General features: G+C 45.0%; 1 protein-coding gene and 1 non-coding gene across 2 annotated transcripts; one reads left to right on the forward strand and one right to left on the reverse strand.

Moving 5' to 3' along the window:
• The first annotated feature begins 966 nt into the window (after positions 1-966).
• Positions 967-19,853, forward strand: LOC116969394 (nuclear factor 7, ovary-like). The gene is made up of 7 exons (XM_033016266.1): positions 967-1,000; positions 9,997-10,123; positions 10,858-10,948; positions 16,284-16,496; positions 18,164-18,186; positions 18,271-18,386; positions 19,184-19,853. Exons 1-7 carry the CDS (start codon positions 967-969, stop codon positions 19,714-19,716), a joined length of 1,137 nt encoding a protein of 378 aa, XP_032872157.1. The 3' UTR covers positions 19,717-19,853.
• A 482-nt stretch (positions 19,854-20,335) lies between these two features.
• LOC116969416 lies at positions 20,336-20,505 on the reverse strand. The gene has a single exon (XR_004410753.1). It is a non-coding gene; the product is annotated as a U1 spliceosomal RNA (small nuclear RNA).
• Between the last annotated feature and the right edge of the window lie 2,998 nt (positions 20,506-23,503).

Genomic DNA, 23,503 nt, shown 5'->3' on the forward strand with positions numbered 1-23,503 from the left:
AGTGATGTTTACTTTCCTTCTCTTCCGTATTCAGGCTCAGTGTTCGAACTTTCTCAGACAGTCTCGCCAAGGCCCGACTAACCCTGAGGCTGCGGTCTGTAAACACCTCTCTACATTCCGGGCAGGAGTTTTTCTCCTCCCTGTCCCAACTCTGTGTGATACAGGAGCGGCAGAAGTTGTGCCCACACTCCAGTGACACCGGATCGGTGAAGAAATCCAGGCAGATGGGACAAATTGTCTCCTCTGTTAAATTCTCGACCTGCTCTTTAGAAGCCATTTTAACTCCTGCCACTTCCTGGTTTGAAACTGCTTTCACTGATTGGGAGCTGCTGATCCTTTGTGATCCCTCTGTACCGCGAGTGTCTACAGCGCACGCTGCCGTCTCCAGACCATTTGCTGTAGGTTTTCAGGGTGAACGTGTTCTATGTGACCGTGTCCTGACCTCAAATACCCATGGAGGGTTTAGTGAGATGTTAAACAGACCGGTATATAAATGTAAACGCGGGGAATGTTATGGGATAATTTAGAGCAGGACAGAAAAAAGAAACTATCTGGGGTGTAAAACGATGGTTAAATATAAAGTTAGAGTGAAGTCAAGTCGGATTTATTGTCATCTGTACAAGTACTGCGATGAACAACTGCGATGAAAACCACATCGCCGTTTCAGCAGCATCACACGCACAAATACTCAGTGCTTCACACAATATTAATTAAACGCAAATTACAACCACATTACACATAAATCCTGCAAGTTAGTATAAACAAAATTAAAAACTGCTCCAAAGACAAGGCATTAATACAAAACACAATTTAATATAAACACATCCATGGCCAGTGCAGGCGGTAGTGCAACTCGTGTACGTTGGAAATGCCGCACCAGGCCATGATGCGAACAGTCAGGATACATTCTACAGCGCTGATGTGGAGGTTTCTTCAAGTATCAGGTTATATCCCGGAATATCCACAATGCGAAGACACAATCCGTATGGAACAAAGAACAGTACGCATAGGAGCAGCCCTTCGGCCCACAGTGTCTGTGCTGAATATGATGCCAAGACCAACTCTTACCTGCGAGTTGAGACACACGGGACTGCAGATGCAAACTGCTGGATGAACGTAGCGGGTCAGGGGCCCATCTGTAGCAACAACAGGTGCGGTGGCGAGGCAGAGATGACGTTACTGAACGAGGAATCCAGAGGCACATCCAGAGACGCAAATTCAAGTGTCTCCATTGCACCTTAAATGAATGATTTAAATTAAATCCTTTCTATCATGGAAATGTCTTAATTAATAATTATTAAATGGTGGTAGTTGCAGCTTTTATAAAGACCAGCGGTATAACAGCTGCCTTACGGTGCTTATAGCGCCAGAGAGCCGGGTGCTGTCTGTACGGAGTTTGTACGTTTAGTTCAGCTTGGAGATACAGCCCGGAAACAGGCCCTTCGGCCCAGCAGGACCAGCGATCCCCGCACATTAACACTATCCTATAACCATATAACCATATAACAATTACAGCACGGAAACAGGCCATCTCGGCCCTACAAGTCCGCGCCGAACAATTTTTTTCCCTTAGTCCCACCTGCCTGCACTCATACCATAACCCTCCATTCCCTTCTCATCCATATGCCTATCCAATTTATTCTTAAATGATACCAACGAACCTGCCACCACCACTTCCACTGGAAGCTCATTCCACACCGCTACCACTCTCTGAGTAAAGAAGTTCCCCCTCATATAACCATATAACCATATAACCATATAACAATTACAGCACGGAAACAGGCCATCTCGACCCTTCTAGTCTGTGCCGAACACGTATTCTCCCATAGTCCCATATACCTGCGCTCACACCATAACCCTCCATTCCTTTCCCGTCCATATAACTATCCAATTTATTTTTAAATGATAAAAACGAACCTGCCTCCACCACCTTCACTGGAAGCTCATTCCATACAGCCACCACTCTGAGTAAAGAAGTTCCCCCTCATGTTACCCCTAAACTTCTGTCCCTTAATTCTCAAGTCATGTCCCCTTGTTTGAATTTTCCCTACTCTCAGTGCGAAAAGCAAATTAAAATACCATATTAAAAAGCAAATGAGAATTATGATGAGATAATAAGTAATATCTAATAGTCTCGAAAATCTGCAAGTCTGGTACCATGGAAATCCAATGTGTGCAAGAATATCAGATACATTGTCTATCAAGGAAAGAGGATGACAAATGGTAAATAACAGCAATAGATGCTTCCAGGCAAAACAGAAAATAATTGTTTCCAAAGTTAACAGACATCATATTCAAAGGCTGACACGAAGATTTGAGGATGTATGTCATATTTCAGCTACTTCCCTTTGGATTCCTATTCTAAAAATTTCACATACAGCTAAAAATGGCTCCTATGCAATGATAAATTGGTGGCTATATTGTTTCTCTATACAAGCAGCTGGTGTTTCCTTGTTTCCAAAATTTCCTGAATAATGTTATTTTTTTAAACAGTGTGATATATTAATAATTTATTTCCTCGTTCCCAAAGAAACTCTTATATGATTAAATTGACTAAATTATTCTTCAGATGCACAAAAGTACACTTTGTCAGGAAGAATGCACTCATGTTACCCCTAAACTTCTGTCCCTTAATTCTGAAGTCATGTCCTCTTGTTTGAATCTTCCCTATTCTCAAAGGGAAAAGCTTGATCACATCAACTCTGTCTATCCCTCTCATCATCTTAAAGACCTCTATCAAGTCCCCCCTTAACCTTCTGCGCTCCAAAGAATAAAGACCTAACTTATTCAACCTATCTCTGTAACTTAGTTGTTGAAACCCAGGCAACATTCTAGTAAATCTCCTCTGTACTCTCTCTATTTTGTTGACATCCTTCCTATAATTGGGCGACCAAAATTGTACACCATACTCCAGATTTGGTCTCACCAATGCCTTGTACAATTTTAACATTACATCCCAGCTTCTATACTCAATGCTCTGATTTATAAAGGCTAGCATACCAAAAGCTTTCTTTACCACCCTATCTATATGAGATTCCACCTTCAAGGAACTATGCACGGTTATTCCCAGATCCCTCTGTTCAACTGTATTCTTCAATTCCCTACCATTTATCATGTACGTCCTATTTTGATTTGTCCTGCCAAGGTGTAACACCTCACATTTATCAGCATTAAACTCCATCTGCCATCTTTCAGCCCATTTTTCCAAATGGCCTAAATCACTCTGAAATGGCCTAAATCACACTAGGGACAATTTTTGCATTTACCAAAACTAATTAACCTGTACGTCTTTGGAGCGTGGGAGGAAACCGAAGATCTCGGCGAAAACCCACGCACGTTACGGGGAGAACGTACAGACCCCGTACAGACAGCACCCAAGCTAGAATGTAGGCGGAGACAGTAAGTCTAGTGGGAGAAGGGGAATGGGACGGAAAGAGAAAGCAAGGGCTATCAGAAGTTAGAAAATTCAATGTTCATACCGCTGGGATATAAACTACCCAAGCGAAACCTTGCTTTCTCTCTCCATCCCCTTCCCCTTCCCAGTTCTCCCACCAGTCTTACTGTCTCCGACTACATTCTATCTTTGTCTCGCCCCCTCCTCTGACATCAGTCTGAAGAAGGGTCACAACGCGAAACATCGCCCATTCCTTCTCTCCAGAGATGCTGCCTCACCCGCTGAGTTACTCCAGCATTTAGTGTCTACCTTCGATTTAAACCAGCATCTGCAGTTCTTTCTTACACATTTGTACTTTAGCCCTGCTCTCTCCGTGGACTATAGTCAAGGCTCATATTTCATCTTTCACAATTGCTGCTACTCTACGTAACCGTGCAACACTATGGTTTCGTTGGGTCAACATTCTACTTAATGAATGGGTGAAAAGACTTAAAGGGAAGAGAAGAATCGGAATTGGATTTAGCAAATGACCATATCGATAAATGGACAAGTTTCGTTATCTTGTTCAGTAATATTTACAATTACACCAAAAAAAAACCTTCTCCGAAAAAGGACTTCCTTTCCCTGTAAATTGACACAAAATACTAAAATAACTCAATGGGTTTAGCAACATCTCTGGAGAACATGTTTAAGAAGAAACGGCAGATGCTGGAAAATCGAAGGTAGACAAAAATACTGGAGAAACTCAGCGGGTGAGGCAGCATCTATGGAGCGAAGGAACAGGTGACGTTTCAGGTCGAGACCCTTCTTCAGACTGATGTGAGGGTGGGGGGTGCGGGAAGAAGAAAGGAAGAGACGGAGACAGTGGGCTGTGGGAGAGGTGAAAGGGGAGGAGAAAGCATGGACTACCTAAAATTGGAGAAGTCAATGTTCATACCGCTGGGGTGTAAACTACCCAATCGAAATATGAGGTGCTGCTGCTCTAATTTACGGTGGGCCTCACTCTGACCATGGAGGAGGCCCAGGACAGAAAGGTCGGATTGGGAATGGGAGGGGGAGCGGATGTGTTGGGCGAAGCAATCGCCGAGCCTGCGCTTGGTCTCACCGATGTAGAGCAGCTGACACCTGGTGCAGGGGATGCAATAGATGAGGTTGGAGGAGGTGCAGGTAAACATCTGCCGCACCTGGAACAACTGCTTGGGTCCTTGGATGGAGTCAAAGGAGGAGGTACAGCGACAAGTGCAGCATTTCCTTCCATTGGTAAAGCGACAAATGCTACAACTGTCGCTTTACCTCCCCCCTCGAGTCCATTCAAGGACCCAAGCAGTATTTTCAGGTGGGGCAGAGGTTCACCTGCACCTCCTCCAACCTCCATGGTCAGAGCCCACCATAAATTGGAGGAGCAGCACCTCATATTCCGCTTGGGCAGTTTGCACCCCAGCGGTATAAACATTGACCTCCAATTTTAGGTAGTCCCTGCTTTATCTACCCCATCCCAGCTCTCCCTCTGCCCACTGTCTCCGCCTCCTCCTTTCTTCTTCCCGCACCCCCTTTGTATCTGGCAAGTGGGTAGTGGGATGGAGGGGGATGTTGGAGCCGGGGCTGTAAGCAGAGCTGCATTTCCCCCCAGGTCCGCATTCAGACTGTCTATCTCCATGCAAGTGGAGGTCATGTCACCCCCAGGTCCACATGCAGTGCCACCACTCGCAAGAAATTGAAGGCAGCGATTATATTTGTCCACCCCCTTTCGAGTACCGTACAAACCAAAGGTGATAGAGCATCCCCTCTCTCCCCGTCTCCACCCTAACCCTCTTGCGAATTTCACCGTTTGTATTTCTTGGATATCACCGCGTCCCCAGTCAACTATGGGCTCCACCTATCCTGAATCATCGACACAGGCTCTGCTTGTTCTGCACCTTCCCATACCTCTAGTTTGCCCTTCCCCGACTCTCAGCCGGATGAAGTGTCTCGACCTGAAATGTCACCTATTCCATTTCACCAGAGACGCTGCCTGAACCGCTGAGTTACTCCAGCTTTTTGTGTCTATCTTCGGTGTAAACCAACATCTGCAGTTCCTTCTTACACATTTTATTTGCAGTACTTAGTTTCTACTAATAATATGCACAGGCAGTTCGATTTGTTGCAAATACCTATGAGAGAGAAGCGAGTGTTACCAAACTTATGAATTCACTGGTCGGGGTGGAACCCTCTCGAAGACAGACGTGAAGCTCACCGTTTGACCCGTTTTTACAAAATATTAAATGGTCAGCTCGAAACACCAAACCTACACCAGACCTATTAGGAGCAGACGAGGGCATTCGATCCAATTTGAGATACCAGCTATTAATACAGATGTGTACAGCAATTCATTGTTCCTCCGCACAATTAAAGCATGGAACTAGATGCAACTGAATTTAAGGTAGCTCTTCTTTTCCAAGAATCTTTTTTTGCTTAAAGGGCCTGTCCCATTTTGCGATTTATTTCGGAGACTGCTAACGTAAGCGACTGACGCCCGTAGTCGCCCTGAAGTCCACCTTCCGCCACCTCCAGTTTAACTTCCATTTGGAATATTTTGGAGGACCAAGAACCAAGAACCAAGTTCCTTGTTTTAACAGGATGAGACCTGTTGCACAGTCTGTGACCTCGCGTTACTGGTGGCGTTAAGGGCCTTGGTTCTGTGGGTCCTGTTGGGGTGCCGAGGCATGGAGCGGGCAGGAGCGATGGATTGGATTCGCCGCGACATCCTCCTCTCTCCAATGAGAGTTCTGCAACACCCTCTCTCGCTGCGCCCCCTCTGTGATCCCTCCCGCTTTTGCGAATCTTTCATTCATTTGCTCTATGTACCGCCTATATCTCCATAAAAACAACAGAACCATCATCCTCGACCTCGAGGGATAGCCACGACGAGGATATCTCTCGTTTCCCGTTCCACTGACTCTCAGTACAGGTATTCCTTCTCTCCAGAGATGTTGCCTGAGTTAACCAGCTGAGTTACTCCAGCATTTTGTATCCAACTTCGGTGAATGAAACGTCGGCGGTGGAGCAGCGCCACACAGAGGCGATGCTCAGTAACTGCAGGTACACAAAATTGCTGGGGAAACTCAGCGGGTGCAGCAGCATCTATGGAGCGAAGCAAATAGGCGACGTTTCGGGCCGAAACCCTTCTTCAGACTGATGGGGGGGTGGGGAAAGAAAGAAGGAAAAAGGGAGGAGGAGGAGGAGCCCGAGGGCCTGGATGGAGAAAGCGCTGCCCTCCTACAAACCTACAAAACATCAGGGGACCCTGAGATAGCAGAACATCTCATTGAATCACTATCTTCAGCTCGGCAAAGGAAATGGGAGGAGACAGTAACAGAGCTAAACTTCACCCACTCTAGCAGAAAATGCTGGAGCCTCATCCGCCGCCTAGGAGCTGCACAGAAACCCCCTACCCAAAGCCGACCTTCTGTCACACCCAACCAGGTTGCATCCCACCTACTGAATATTGCAAAAGCACCCCAAGACAAGTCCACCAGAAGAGCTGTCGCAACAGAGCTAAGGACGCTTCGACGAACACCTGGAAAGGAAAGAAACCCTGAGCCCTTCGAGGTGGCTGAACTGGAGAAGGTCCTGCAGGGCCTGAAATGTGGAAAGGCAGCAGGTTATGATAACATCTCTCCAGAGTTCATGAAACACCTGGGCCCCCGAGCTCTAACCTGGCTGACCCAACTCTACACTAGGGCCATACAGACTAACTCCATCCCAAAGATATGGCGGACAGCAAAAGTCATTGCTATACCAAAACCTGGCAAAGACGAAAAACTACCAGCAAGCTACCGCCCAATCTCTCTACTCTGCGTCCCACTCAAAATCTTAGAACGCCTTATACTACAACGTATATCTCCAGGAGTAGAAGAGATTCTCAGTGTGGATCAGGCAGGTTTCCGCAAGGACCGCAGCACAGGAGAACAAGTTCTGGCCCTAACCACCTGCATTGAAAACGGCTTTGAGAACAAACTGAAGACCGGGGCAGTGTTCCTTGATCTCACCGCAGCCTATGACACTGTGTGGCACAAAGGCCTCCACCTAAAACTCACCAAAGCACTCCCTGCCTGGGCATCAGAAACCATCAAATCTCTGCTCTCCAACCGCAGGTTCAGAGTTCACCTTGGTCAGAACAAGAGTGCATGGAGAATACAGAAGAATGGGCTCCCGCAAGGGTCAGTTTTAGCCCCAACCTTGTTCAACCTTTGCACAAATGACCTACCCACCACCAAATCCCGCAAATTCATCTATGCAGATGACATCTGTTTGGCCTTCCAAGCACCAGATTTTGGTACATTGGAACAGGTGCTCAATGAAGACCTTGCTAAACTGGACGAGTACTGCAAAACCTGGCGCCTAAAACCAAGCCCAGCAAAAACGGTCTCTAGTGTGTTCCACCTCCATAATGCAGAAGCCACAAGAGAACCAAACATCTATCTGAGCAGGACCAAACTGAAGTATGCCCCCACTCCAACCTACCTCGGAGTGACCCTTGACAGGACCCTATCCTTCAAGGAACATCTTAAAAGAACAGCAGCTAAGGTGAAGTCCAGAAACAATCTCCTCAGTAAGCTTGCTGGCTCAAAGTGGGGGGCAGCAGCCCCCACACTGCGCATTTCAGCACTAGCCCTTGCATTTTCTTCAGCCGAAATTGTGCCCCTGTTTGGTCCAGGTCATCCCACACACACCATGTGGATACCCAATTGAACTCAACAATGAGGATCATCACAGGAACAATCCGCTCAACACCACTCCCCTGGCTCCCTGTCCTATCCAACATAGCCCCTCCACACATCCGGCGAGTAGTCCTCACTCAAAGGATGCTCCAAAAGACCAAAAACTCCCCTCATCTGCCAATTCACATGGACATCTTCAACCCACCCACTGCTCGACTTCCATCTAGACGACCAATTTGGAAGAACCCACCACCAGCTGATTTCACCATCCAATCAGCTTGGAAAAGGGAATGGGAGTCCAAGGACGTCCCAAATAAACATCTGGTGTCAGACCCCACCCTACCGGTCCCTGGCACCAATCTCCCAAGGAAGCAGTGGACGACGCTGAATAGATTCAGGACTGGACATGGCCCCTGCTTGGCCAGCCTTCACAAATGGGGCAGCAGTCCAACCCCATGGTGTGCTTGTGGAGAGCAGCAAACAATGCAACACATCATTGAAGCATGCCCTCAACAAAGACTCAAAGGAGGACTTGTCACCCTTCATACAGCAGATCAAGAGGCAACTGCTTGGCTAAAGGACTTTGCATTCGCTAAATAAATATGGAGCGAAGCAAATAGGCGACGTTTCGGGCCGAAACCCTTCTTCAGACTGATGGGGGGTGGGGAAAGAAAGAAGGAAAAAGGGAGGAGGAGGAGGAGCCCGAGGGCGGGCGGATGGGAGGGTGGGAGGAGACAGCTAGAGGGTGAAGGAAGGGGAGGAGACAGCACAGGCTAGCCAAATTGGGAGAATTCAATGTTGATGCCATAAGGACGCAAGGACCCCAGACGGAATATGAGGTGCTGTTCCTCCAATTTCCGCTGTTGCTCACTCTGGCAATGGAGGAGACCCAGGACAGAGAGGTCGGATTGGGAATGGGAGGGGGAGTTGAAGTGCTGAGCCACCGGGAGGTCAGGTAGGTTATTGCGGACTGAGCGGAGGTGTTCGGCGAAACGGTCGCCCAACCTACGCTTGGTCTCACCGATGTAAATCAGCTGACATCTAGAGCAGTGGATGCAGTAGATGAGGTTGGAGGAGATACAGGTGAACCTTTGTCGCACCTGGAACGACTGCTTGGGACCTTGAATGGAGTCGAGGGGGGAGGTGAAGGGACAGGCGTTGCATTTCTTGCGGTTGCAACGGAAAGTGCCCGGGGAGGGGGTGGTGCGGGAGGGAAGGGAAGAGTTGACAAGGGAGTTGCGGAGGGAGCGGTCTTTGCGGAAGGCAGACATGGGGGGAGAAGGGAAGATGTGGCGAGTGGTGGGGTCACGTTGGAGGTGGCGGAAATGGCGGAGGATTATGTGTTGTATTTGCCGGCTGGTGGGGTGAAAGGTGAGGACCAGAGGGACTCTGCCCTTGTTGCGTGTGCGGGGATGGGGAGAGAGAGCAGTGTTACGGGGGTTAGGGGGTTTTGTGTTACGGGGGTTTTGAACACTCAGTAACTGCAAGTCGGCAGCAATTCGGCAATGTGGCTGCTTCCTTTTAAGGAAGAAATGCAAATGAAGCGAGCAGCGAGGAAAAGCGGTCAAATCTGATAAAGATCAGGTGTGAAACGAGAAATGAAAGGCGACAATATGTCATTTTTCCTGTTCTCGGCAATCAAGTGCAGTATAAGATGTTGCAAATTTGGCTCGTACTGCCTTGGAAGAGTACTGGTAGAGGTTGGCTGGGAGAGAGCGACAATATTTAAGCATACTTACGTGGCAGGGGAGACACCATGATCACCAAGGTTGTTTTTCAGGACGCGGTTATCCCATTGCGCTTAGGGCAAAGATCCTATAGCGGAGCAAGATGGGTTACTCTCACGCAAACGTGTAGTACGCTCATGGGCGGATTGATGTGTCATTCTATGACTCATTTTAGCAACCTGGTCGTCATCTGCTTCCGGCCAAAGATGTGATTTTTGCTTTCGCAACTTTGAATTTGACCATGCCGTCCACATCTACGAGTGTTGCCTACTGCTCGGCGCTAAATTGTTTCAATCGCCAATGTAAGCGACCCGACTTATCTTTCTTCAGAGGTACACAAAATTGCTGGGGAAACTCAGCGGGTGCAGCAGCATCTATGGAGCAGCATATATCTTTCTTCAGGTTCCCCGTTAAAGAGGAAAGGTAAGAGACCTTTTATTACTTATGTTGCATATAGAAAATCTTATTTTGCCTGTACAATCTCACTGTAGTTAGACCATAGAGCTCAGATAGTCGAGTCTTCATGGCAGCAAACTTGTAAAAATCTTTCTACCTCTCTGTTATTTAATGCAGAATAAGCACTCTGTTGTACAATGAGAATTTTATTCGGTCTGCACAAACTTTCAATATAGTTCAGACCTTAAAGCTGGGTGCTCCCCTTTGTCCCAGATGCAGTCGAGGCCTCATGGCAGCAAACTTGTAAAAATCTTTCAACCTCTCTGTTATTTAATGCAGAATAAGCACTCTGTTGTACAATGAGAATTTTATTGAATAAGAAAAAGAGAACATTTTTTACCGGTTCTGAAGCTGAGAAGAAGGAGGTAAACAGAGAGGTCAAGCGGGCCATAAAAATTGCCAAGCTGAAATACAAGAACAAAGTGGAGCAGACCCTTGGAAAAGGGAACCTCCGTGCGGCTTGGCAGGGCCTCAAGAACATGGCAGCAGTGAACTCTGTCTCTACCAGCCGCTAGCCCATTCAGGTAGCGGGAAGCAGCTTCACTTCACTCCCGAATGATCTCAACTCCTTCTACACCAGATTTGAAAAGGACAATAGCACCCAGCTAGAATCAATCGTCTCCACACTCAGACCTGATGACTCCGGCCTCAACATCAACACATCAGAGGTGGTGAGAGCCCTCAAAAGGACTAAAAAGAACACAGCTCCAGGGCCAGACAACATCTGTGGGCGGACCCTATGGCACTGTGCTGAGCAACTGGGAGGTGTGTTCCAGCATCTGTTCCAGGGCTCTTTGACCAGCAGCACAGTCCCCGCGATATGGAAAAACTCAACAGTGATTCCCATCCCAAAGAAGGGCACCACCAAGGTCCTGAATGACCTTAGACCGGTGGCTCTCACCTCCCTGATCATGAAGGCCATGGAGAGGGTCATCAAGGAGCACATCACCAAGGCAACTGGCTCGATGATGGATCCATTGCAGTTTGCTTACCAGGCTGGCAGGGGTGTCGATGACACAAAAATATTCATCTTAAACACCATCCATAAGCATCTGGAAATCCCCAAGGCCACAGCCAGACTTCTGTTTGCAGACTTCTCATCAGCATTCAACACCATGCAGCCACATATTTTGGCTGAGAAGCTCATCACCCGCTTCCACCTCAACCACCAACTCACTGGATTATAGACTTCCTCACCTTGTCCGACATCCTCTTCACCTTCACTGGCTCTCCACAAGGCTGTGTCCTCTCCCCACTTCTCTTCATTCTCTACACTGATGACTGCAGATCCACCCAGCCAAACTGCCACTTTGTAAAATTTGCTGATGACACAGTCCTCCTGTCTGTGCTTCCCAGCCATACACAACATCACAGCTCAGCCCTGCAGGACGTTATAGTATGGTGTGAAAAGTCTTGTCTTGAGCTAAATATAAGCAAAACCAAGGACATGATTGTGACCTTTTCCCGCCAACAGAGACAGATGGCTGAGGCAGCCACCACTATCATCCAGCAGGAGCCAGTGGAGATAGTGGAGGTATACAAATACCTGGGAACAGCCTTCGACAACCTGCTAAGGTTTTCCTCTAACACAGAGGAAATCCTTAAAAAGTGCCATCAGAGACAGTGCCTACTCAGGAAGCCGACATAGGTAAAAAAAGAGAAGAGGTCTTGAAAGAAGAATTTAGGGAGTTAGGTAGAGAGTTAAGGAGAAGGACTGGAAAGGTAACAATCTCAGGATTACTGCCTGTGCCACGCGACAGTGAGAGTAGGAATGGAACGAGGTGGAGGATAAATGCGTGGATGAGAGACTGGTGCAGTGGGTATGGATTCAAGTTTCTGGATCATTGGGACTTCTTTTGGGGAAGGTGCGACCTGTACAGAAAGGACGGGTTGCACTTGAACTCAAGGGGGACCAATATCCTGGCGGGGAGATTTGCAAAGGCTACTGGGGAGACTTTAAACTAGTATGGTTGGGGGGAGGGACTCAAATTGGGAAAGCTAGCAGTCAGTGTGTGAAGCAGGGGGCAGAGAATGGTAGCACTCTGACCCAAAATGTAGGGGAGAGAGAAGAAAAAGAAAATAATCAGAGAATAAGAGAGGGTGGGTTTCTTAAATGTGTATATTTTAATGCTAGGAGCATTGTAAGAAAAGTGGATGAACTTAGAGCCTGGATTGACACCTGGAAGTATGATGTTGTGGCGATCAGTGAAACATGGTTGCAGGAGGGCTGTGATTGGAAACTAAATATTCCAGGATTTCATTGCTTCAGGTGTGATAGAATTGGAGGGACAAGAGGTGGAGGTGTTGCATTGCATATCAGGGAAGATATTACAGCAGTGCTTTGGCAGGATAGATTAGAGGGCTCGTCTAGGGAGGCTATTTGGGTGGAACTGAGAAATGGGAAAGGGGTAGCAACACTTATAGGGGTGTATTATAGACCGCCAAATGGGGAGCGAGAATTGGAAGAGCAAATATGTAAGGAGATTGCAGATATTAGTAGTAAGCACAAGGTAGTGATTGTGGGAGATTTCAATTTTCCACACATAGACTGGGAAACACATTCTGTAAATGGGCTGGATGGGTTGGAGTTTGTAAAATGTGTGCAGGATAGTTTTTTGCAACAATACATAGAAGTACCTACTAGAGAAGGGGCGGTACTGGACCTCCTGTTAGGAAATGAGATGGGTCAGGTGGCAGAGGTATGCGTTGGGGAACAGTTCGGGTCCAGTGATCACAATACCATTAGTTTCAATATAATTATGGAGAGGGACAAAACTGGACCTAGGGTTGAGATTTTTGATTGGAGAAAGGCTAACTTTGAGGAGATGCGAAAGGATTTAAAAGGAGTAAATTGGGACAGTTTGTTTTATGGGAAAGATGTGGAAGAGAAATGGAGTACATTTAAAGGTGAAATTTTAAGAGTACAGAATCTTTATGTCCCTGTTCGGTTGAAAGGAAATCGTAAAAATTGTAAAGAGCCATGGTTTTCAAGGGAAATTGGACACTTGGTTCGGAAAAAGAGGGAGATCTACAATAGTTATAGGCAGCATGGAGTAAATGAGGTGCTTGAGGAGTATAAAGAATGTAAAAAGAATCTTAAGAAAGAAATTAGAAAAGCTAAAAGAAGATATGAGGTTGCTTTGGCAAGTAAGGTAAAAGTAAATCCGAAGGGTTTCTACCGCTATATTAATAGCAAAAGGATAACGAGGGATAAAATTGGTCCATTAGAGAGTCAGAGTGGCCAACTATCTGCAGAGCCAAAAGAGATGGGGGAGATATTGAACAGTTTCTTTTCTTCGGTATTCACCAAGGAGAAGGATATTGAATTATGTGAGGTAAGGGAAACAAGTAGAGTAGCTATGGAAACTATGAGGATCAAAGAAGAGGAAGTACTGACACTTTTGAGAAATATAAAAGTGGATAAGTCTCCAGGTCCGGACAGGATATTCCCTAGGACATTGAGGGAAGTTAGTGTAGAAATAGCAGGGGCTATGGCAGAAATATTTCAAATGTCATTAGAAACGGGAATAGTGCCGGAGGATTGGCGTACTGCGCATGTTGTTCCATTATTTAAGAAGGGGTCTAAGAGTAAACCTAGCAATTATAGACCTGTTAGTTTGACGTCAGTGGTGGGCAAATTAATGGAAAGAATACTTAGAGATAATATATATAAGCATCTGGATAAACAGGGTCTGATTAGGAACAGTCAACATGGATTTGTGCCTGGAAGGTCATGTTTAACTAATCTTGAATTTTTTGAAGATGTTACTCGGGAAATTGATGAGGGTAAAGCAGTGGATGTTGTGTATATGGACTTCAGTAAGGCCTTTGACAAGGTTCCTCATGGAAGGTTGGTTAAGAAGGTTCAATGGTTGGGTATTAATGGTGGAGTAGCAAGATGGATTCAACAGTGGCTGAATGGGAGATGCCAGAGAGTAATGGTGGATGGTTGTTTGTCAGGTTGGAGGCCAGTGACGAGTGGGGTGCCACAGGGATCTGTGTTGGGTCCACTGTTGTTTGTCATGTACATCAATGATCTGGACGATGGTGTGGTAAATTGGATTAGTAAGTATGCAGATGATACTAAGATAGGTGGGGTTGCGGGTAATGAAGTAGAGTTTCAATGTCTACAGAGAGATTTATGCCAGTTGGAAGAGTGGGCTGAAAGATGGCAGATGGAGTTTAATGCTGATAAGTGTGAGGTGCTACATCTTGGCAGGACAAATCAAAATAGGACGTACATGGTAAATGGTAGGGAATTGAAGAATGTAGGTGAACAGAGGGATCTGGGAATAACTGTGCACAGTTCCCTGAAAGTGGAATCTCATGTAGATAGGGTGGTAAAGAAAGCTTTTGGTGTGCTGGCCTTTATAAATCAGAGCATTGAGTATAGAAGTTGGGATGTAATGTTAAAATTGTACAAGGCATTGGTGAGGCCAATTCTGGAGTATGGTGTACAATTTTGGTCGCCTAATTATAGGAAGGATGTCAACAAAATAGAGAGAGTACAGAGGAGATTTACTAGAATGTTGCCTGGGTTTCAGCAACTAAGTTACAGAGAAAGGTTGAACAAGTTAGGGCTTTATTCTTTGGAGCGCAGAAGGTTAAGGGGGGACTTGATAGAGGTTTTTAAAATGATGAGAGGGATAGACAGAGTTGACGTGGAAAAGCTTTTCCCACTGAGAGTAGGGAAGACTCAAACAAGGGGACATGACTTGAGAATTAAGGGACTGAAGTTTAGGGGTAACATGAGGGGGAACTTCTTTACTCAGAGAGTGGCAGCTGTGTGGAATGAGCTTCCAGTGAAGGTGGTGGAGGCAGGTTCGTTTTTATCATTTAAAAATAAATTGGATAGTTATATGGATGGGAAAGGAATGGAGGGTTATGGTCTGAGCGCAGGTATATGGGACTAGGGGAGATTATGTGTTCGGCACGGACTAGAGGGGTCGAGATGGCCTGTTTCCGTGCTGTAATTGTTATATGGTTATATTATATGGTACCGCCTATATCTCCATAAAAACAACAGAACCATCATCCTCGACCTCGAGGGATAGCCACGCCGAGGATATCTCTCGTTTCCCGTTCCACTGACTCTCAGTACAGGTATTCCTTCTCTCCAGAGATGTTGCCTGAGTTAACCAGCTGAGTTACTCCAGCATTTTGTATCCAACTTCGGTGAATGAAACGTCGGCGGTGGAGCAGCGCCACACAGAGGCGACGCTCAGTAACTGCATGTCAGCAGCAATTCGGCAAAGTGGCTGCTTCCTTTTAAGGAAGAAATGCAAATGAGGCGAGCATCGAGGAAAACGAGCAAATGTAAAGATCAGGTGTGAAACGAAAAATGAAAAGCGACAATATGTCGTTTTTCCTGTTCTCGGCAAACAAGTGCAGTATAAGATGTTGCTATTTTGGCTCGTACTGATTTGGCATAGTACTGGTAGAGGTTGGTTGTGAGAGAGCGACGATATTCTAGCATACTTATCTGGCAGGGGAGACTGCTGTCTGGCTGCTGACGCTTTGACAGTCCGGTGTCGCCTTCCAGAGGGAAGTGATTCAAAGAGTTTGTGGCCAGGGTGAGAGGGGTCAGAGATGATCTTACCCGCTCGCTTCCTGGCCCTTGCAGTGTACAATTCATCATTGGGGGGAAGGTTGCAGCCAATAACCTTCTCAGCTGAATATTAATATTTAAATAGAGGAGTCTGAAAACTAACTTATTCCGCCCAACCATCAGGCTATTAAACGCTACAACTTTCAAATAATACAGCTCCGAACTACACAGACTACGGACATTATTTTTTTGTCTCTGCACTATTATTTGTGTGTATATATATATATATATATATATATTTCACTTTTTGTTGTTTATTATAGCGTTTACAGAGCATTATGTTTACATATCTGTCGTGCTGCTGCAAGTAGGCATTACGTCGTTCTGTATCAGGATAGATGACAATACAACTCACGTGTCTCTTCTTCATTTAAAAGAAACAATCACGCTTCCTACAGACTCGCGTGGCTTCAGAATTCGCTGAAGTGCACAAGGTTCTCACCGATAAAGAACACAGCTTAATCAAAGGCCTCAAGGAAGAAGAGGTGAAGTTCGTGAGCATAATGGAAAGACATCTTAAATACATTCAAGATAAGTTAATATCCATCCAAGGGAAGCTGGCAAACGTGGGAAAACAGATGAAGCAGAAAGATGGAGCTATCTTCCTGAAGGTGAGTGTCCAAATGCACTCCTCTATCAGATAGCTCCTCTATCAACTCATTGGTACAACAGGCAGTGAAGAAAGCGAATGGCATGTTGGCCTTCATAACAAGAGGAGTTAAGTATAGGAGCAAATAAGTCCTTCTGCAGTTGCACAGGGCCCTAGTGAGACCACACCTGGAGTATTGTGTGCAGTTTTCGTCTCCAAATTTGATGAAGGACATTCTTGCTATTGAGGGAGTGCAGCTTAGGTTCACGAGGTTAATTCCCGGGATGGCGGGAATGTCATATGCTGAGAGAATGGAGTGGCTCGGCTTGTACACTATGGAATTTAGAAGAGATGAGCGGGGATATGAACCCTACGTAGGCAGGTGGGACTAGCGAAGCATGGAACATGTTGGCTGGTGTGGGCATGTTGGGCCGGGGGACCTGTTTCCAAGATGTGGGTCATATTGCAGTCCAGGGTTGAGTGCCGTCTCTTATGGTGAGCAAAACAAGCGCTGTCTCTCAAATCGAAATTACCTTTTTTTCAATTAAAGAGACTCATAAAAAATTAAGGTTTATTGTTCGAATTCAATCAGCTCTGATTTTTTTTGTCGTAATCTAGGTTAGACTTCCGCTTCCTGTTGGTAGCCCATGCTTTCCCTCTCCCTCCATTCCCGACCCTTCCCAGTTCACCGACCAGTTTGACTGCCCTTCTGATTATATAGTTTCCCTGTCTGCTTTGTTCTCACCTTCTCCCAACTAACAATGGTCTGTGCAACATTTTCCTTGATAGAGTCATCGATGGATACAGTGTGGAAACAGGCCCTTCGGCCCACCACGCCCACACCGGCCAACAATATCCCAGCTACCCTTGTCCCATTTGCCTACGCTTGGTCCACAACCCATCAAACCTGCCCTATCCATTTACCTGTCCAACAGTTTCTGAAATAATGGAATAGTCCCAGCCTCAACTACCTCACCTGGCAGCTCGTTCCATACACCCACCACCCGGTGTGAAAATGTTACTCCTCGGATTCCTATTAAATCTTTTCCCCTTTACCTTGAACCTGTGTCCACTGGCCCTCGTTTCCCCAACCCTGGGTAAAATACTCTGTGCATCTACCTGATCTATTCCTCTCATGATCTTGTACACCTCTATAACATCTCCCCGCACCCTCCTACGCTCCATGGAATATACCTCACACCCTCTAGTCCTGGCGACATTCTCGTATATCTTTTTCTGAACCCTTTCATGCCGTAACTCTGTATTTCCCTCTCCCCTGATGCCCAGGCTGAAGTAGGGTCTTCTCATCCCTCCAGGGATGCTGCCTGTCCCGCTGAGTTACATCAGCATTTTCTGTTTATCTTGGCTAACACTTGCTGTGAATAGGACGTCCCCTTTTACGTCACCAAGCACAGGCTCCGCCTTCTAAACAGAATATAGAACAGTACACTAGATAGACACAAAAAGCTGGAGTAACTCAGCGGGACAGGCAGCATCTCTGGGGAGAAGGAGTGGGTGACCTTTCGGGTCGAGACCCTTCTTCAGACCCGAAACGTCACCCATTCCTTCTCTCCAGAGATGCTGCCTGTCCCACTGAGTTACTCCAGCTTGTTTGTGTCTATATTCTGTTCAAACCAGCTTCTCCAGTTCCTTCCTACATAATGCATCTTTCTGTTTTATTCATTTCAGGAGGAAACCTCTCGGAAAAGCAGGTAGGACAATTTCTTCTCTGAAACTTTGTTCCAATTGGACACGTGTTTATGATGTTCAATTTATAACACTTTACTTTTTTGCAGCCTCAACGAAACAGGTCAGAAAGTGTCGGTGACTGGAGGCAGCCTCTCGATGGGACATTTCAACTGCACTTTACCGTTTGCAGTGTGGAGAGAATATATTGACACTGTTAAATCTGGTAAGTATTTCGTCACAATTTGATTTCTAAAAGTCAAGGTGGTATTTTACTAACTTAGAGCGGCACAGGAGTGTATCGGATAGATTTACTGTGTTCAGTTCTGGGCACCATGTTATGGGAAAGATGTTGTCAAGCTGGAAAGGGTACAGAGAAGATTTAGACAATAGACATTAGACGATAGGTGCAGGCATAGGTCATTCGGTCTTTCAAACCAGCACAGCCATTCAATGTGATCGTGACTGATCATCTACAATCTGAGGAGAATGGGATTGAAAGGGAAAGATAGATCAGCCATGAACGAATGGCAGAGTAGACTTGATGGGCAGAATGTCTTATTTCTGCTCCTAGAACGTATGCGAACTGTTATGGAGCAACTTGGGGAGATCTTTAAGAAGGATCGCCAGCCATTCTTGTGGATTTCTCTGCCGCAGAAGGCAGTGGAGGCTAAATCTCTGGATGTTTCCAAGAGAGTTAGATAGAGCTCTTAAAGATAGCGGAGTCAGAGGATATGGTGAGGAGGCATAACAGGGTACTGAATGTGGATGATCAGCCATGATCACGTTAAATTGTGTTGCTGGCTCGAAGGGCCGAATGGCCTACTCCTGCACCTATTGTCTGTTGTCATTTGCAGATCTTCTCGTTAACAGCAGAAGGAGGTACCTGGGACCAATGGTCAAGAATTCCAGTTTCAGTCTCTCAACGTAGCGACGCACCAGGATCTCTCTATTAGAGTGATCATATTAACCTACAAATCCTCACATCCCACAGACCCTCTAATTATCTGCTTCTCCCCCCAGACTCTGTGACCCTGGATGAGGGTAGCGCGCATCCGGAGCTCGAGGTGTCCGGCAACCTGATGAATGTGAGATTGACCGGGGTCAGGAGAAGCCTCCGCAACAACAGGAAGAGGTTTATGGAATGTTTCTATGCGCTGAGATCGGAGGGATTCACGTCGAGGAGACATTACTGGGAGGTGGAGGTGGCGGGGAGTCGGCGCTGGAGTCTGGGAGTCGCCGCAGAGTCTGTGGAGAGGAAGAGACGGGTCGACCTGAAACCAGAGAAAGGATTCTGGACCATCGAGAGATATCGCGAGGAGGTTTCCACAAGCAATTCTTCCCAGACCCCTCTCTCAGCCGGTCCCGTTCCCGGGAAGGTGGGAGTTTACCTCAGTTACGATTCGGGGACAGTCTCATTTTATAATGCGGACACCAAGTCCCACATCCACACCTTCACCGGGAATAAATTCGTGGGGAAAATGTATCCCTTCTTTGGTGCTTGGGATGAAAATCAATGGCTGAAGATATGCTTCATTCCCTGCTCGAATCAGTAAAAGGGTCGGGTCCCGGGACCGGCGTCATGAGTGGGGCTGAGTGGCTGTGGGGCAGAAACCGTGTGAAAAACAGGTTGGCGCTGAACCGGTTTCATTTAATCCCCAAATATTCGCGTCGGAATAGACTAGTATAAATATCAGTGTGGGTTTGTGTCTTTGCGCATTTGTTCAATGGATCATCATTAGTGAAGGCATGGAGTGTGTGAGATCAGTAACAACATTCTGGGGTTACTCAGCGGGGACAGGCAGCATTTCTGGAGAGAAGGAATGGGTGTCGTTTCGGGTCGAGACCCTTCTTCAGACTAGTGTCAGGGGAGAAGGAGACGAGAGAGAAAGGGACACAGCCGCCTGTCTGTCAGCAGATATTTCCCCTCCAAAATAAACTTTATTCAGAATGGAAATATAGTCAAGAGAGTTTTACTGTCATATATCCCAGGTAGAACAATGACATTCTTACTTGCAGCAGCACAACAGAATAAGTAAACACAGTACACTCTAAACAAATAAATGGGGGAAAAGTTCAGTGTGGGCACACACACAGGTACACAGAAAAACAAATAAGCAATAATAGTGCAATAATAACCATAATAGTCTCTTTGTACCCATTTGAGTTTGAAATCAGGGGAGAACGCGAACGCAGTCCCCCACTACCACAACATTTTGCAGTCGAGTATCCCGCATTCGGGGACATCGCAGGCATCAGCACGCCCGAAGTGCAATGGGATAGCCTCGTCCTGGGAGAACTTTAAAAAAAAAATTCAAAATAGTCTTTATTCAATTGATAAATATATACAATTCATGAACCGTGCGAAAGATTCATCCGACATTTTCGGTCACTATACAAATTGCTCAATACAATGTTTTCAATTTCCCCCCAAATTCCACCAAAACGGTCCCCCACCCGTGCCATTCACGTGGCCCCTGTCCAAGTAATACATATATACAACGTGTGAACCGTGCGATAAATTCATCCGACATTTTCGGAGGCTATACAAATTTTTCAATACTGTTTAAACATGTTTTACATTCCACGAAAATGTGCCACTCATGTAACGGATTATGATAGAAACACGAATAACGAGAGCAGCTGACTGTCACGGTAGCGCAGCGGTAGATTTGCAGTCTTACAGCAAATGCTGTACCGGAGACCGGGGTTCGATCCCGACTACGGAGTTTGTATGTTCTCCCCGTGACCTGCGTGGGTTTTCTCCGAGATCTTCGGTCTCCTCCCACACACCAAAGACGTACACGTTTGATGTAAAAAATTGTCCATCGTGTGTTGTGTGTAGGATAGTGTTAATGTGCGGCGGGACGAATGGCCTGTTTCCGCGCTGTATTTCTAATACAGGGGGAGGGGGGGGGGAGAACATTGCGTTTTTACAGCAATTTTCCAGCAGAAAACCAGATCTGGAATGTACACCTCACACACAGGGTGGAAAGGGTTTCACCTTCCAGTGAAAGCGGTTCTGATTTCCACATCCTTTGTTTGACAAAGCTCGCTGGCTTCAACCCTGTAATCCGTGATATTTAGTACTAAGTAACACGCTGTAACTATGTACTTAAGTACTCTTGTCCTGTACTTCAGGCTCCAACACATGATCAGGTCTCCCTTGTTCTGGACTGGGCCCACAAGTGGAATTAGACTGGGATTCTTCAGAATGAGAGCCGGTCGAGGGAAACAAGACGTACAGAACAAATCACAGCCGGCACCGATGAGTCAAGAAAGGTGGAGCCCACAACGGTCCATTGTTGGCCGTGGAAGAGGTGTTAATGAAGGGATACAAACAGCGAAACTAGCAAGTCGTCTGTGGTGAAGGAGGAATGGAGAGAGAGAGAATTTTATTTATTTATTTATTTATTTATTTATTTATTCCGAACAAGTAAAGACATTAAAGACATTAATATTAACAAAATCGAAATTATCAAACAATTGGACATTACAATCAATATTTACAAAGCAATGAGAAGAACAAAATCAAAGTTCCAATGTCCAACTCTGTGTCTGTACAAGCTCGAAAAGGAGTGAGAAGAAGAATAACTTATTAAATCTCACCCCTTTTCCCCAACACTTCTACCATATTTAAAAATCAATTCATTACTAATAATAATACTACCCTAGGCAATTTCCCATAATACCTACAGACATATATATACATACAACTATTATGTACATACAAACTTCATATCTGAAGTACCCAAACATAAGTAAACAATAGTAAAGCAATAGATAAACATTAACCCCCACTTGTCAACCATCCCCTCCATCCCTGTTCCCCTTGAGAATTATTTTTTTATATATCATTTTAAAACGATTCATGTTTGTGCATTGCTTCAATTCCCCGTTCAATTTATTCCACACTCCTACTCCACAAACCGAAATACAAAAGGTTTTTCTAGTCGTACGGACTTTTTGTTTCTTAAAGTTAAATATTCCTCTTAAATTGTAACCCCGCACACGCTCGTTAAATAATTTTTGAATGTTACCAGGTACATTTTTATTTTTAGCCCTAAACATTATCTGAGCTGTTTTGAATGTAACCAAATCTTCTAATTTTAATAATTTTGACTCTAAAAATAATGGATTCGTATGACCCAGATACTTAGCATTATGGATAACACGAATTGCTCTTTTTTGCATCATGGTTAATGAGTGTATCGAATTTTTATAGTTATTACCCCAGACTTCTGCACAATAATTTAAGTAGGGTAAAATCAATGAACAATAAAGAATACGGAGTGATTTGTAATCCAGAGCTTGCTTGGCTTTGTATAATACAGAGATACTTTTTGACAATTTTAATTTTACATGTTTAATATGTGATTTCCAGCTTATTTTATCGTCAATTATAACCCCAAGAAATTTATTTTCATGCACTCTTTCAACTTCCACCCCATTTATCTTTATACTTACTAGTGTATTTATTCTACAATTACCAAATAACATTATTTTAGTTTTACTCAGATTTAATGAAATTTTATTCCTATCAAACCATATTTTCAATTTACCCATTTCTTTTATTATTTTATCCAATAGCTGTTTTAAATTTTCCCCAGAACAAAAAATATTTGTATCATCTGCAAACAAAACCAGCCTCAAGACATTGGACACATTACAAATATCATTTATGTACATGATAAATAATTTTGGGCCCAGCACTGACCCCTGTGGTACACCACACACAATGTCCAAGCATGTAGAATTATGACTACCCAGATTTACAAACTGTTGCCTGTTACTTAAGTAGCTTTTAATCCAGTCCAGTACTATTCCTCTAATTCCATACCTCTCCAATTTTTTAAATAAAATATCGTGATTAATTGTATCAAATGCTTTTTTTATGTCAATGAATATCCCAGCTGCATATAATTTCTTATCAATGGCGTTTGTGATGTCTTCAATTAATTCTAGTATTGCAAGTGATGTTGATCTATTTGTTCTGAATCCATATTGACTTTCTGTGATTAATTTATTCTTTTCTACAAATTTGTCTAATCTATTATTAAACATTTTTTCTAATATTTTGGAAAATTGTGGGAGTAAGGAAACAGGTCTATAGTTTGTAAAATGATGCTTGTTCCCAGTTTTGTATATTGGTATTATTTTTGCTATTTTCATTTGAATTGGAAAAGTACCGGTTTGGAAGGATAAATTACAGATGAATGTTAAAGGTTTGGAGATCCCCTCAATGACCATCTTAACTAGCGACATGTCAATGTCGTTGAAATCGGTAGACTTTTTATTTTTACATGTTTTGACAATATCCAACAGTTCTTTTTCTTCTACTGC

The sequence above is a fragment of the Amblyraja radiata genome, unplaced genomic scaffold (assembly GCF_010909765.2).
Source record: "Amblyraja radiata isolate CabotCenter1 unplaced genomic scaffold, sAmbRad1.1.pri S36, whole genome shotgun sequence".
Lineage (NCBI taxonomy): Eukaryota > Metazoa > Chordata > Chondrichthyes > Rajiformes > Rajidae > Amblyraja > Amblyraja radiata.

Excerpts from the sequence above, each read along its gene's own strand:
- LOC116969394 (XM_033016266.1), top strand. The coding sequence starts at position 967 with ATGCGAAGACACAATCCGTATGGAACAAAGAACA. Across the intron at positions 10,949-16,283 it reads ACATCAACACATCAGAGGTG|ACTCGCGTGGCTTCAGAATT; the intron begins GTGAGAGCCCTC and ends CGCTTCCTACAG. Across the intron at positions 18,387-19,183 it reads TATTGACACTGTTAAATCTG|ACTCTGTGACCCTGGATGAG; the intron begins GTAAGTATTTCG and ends TTCTCCCCCCAG.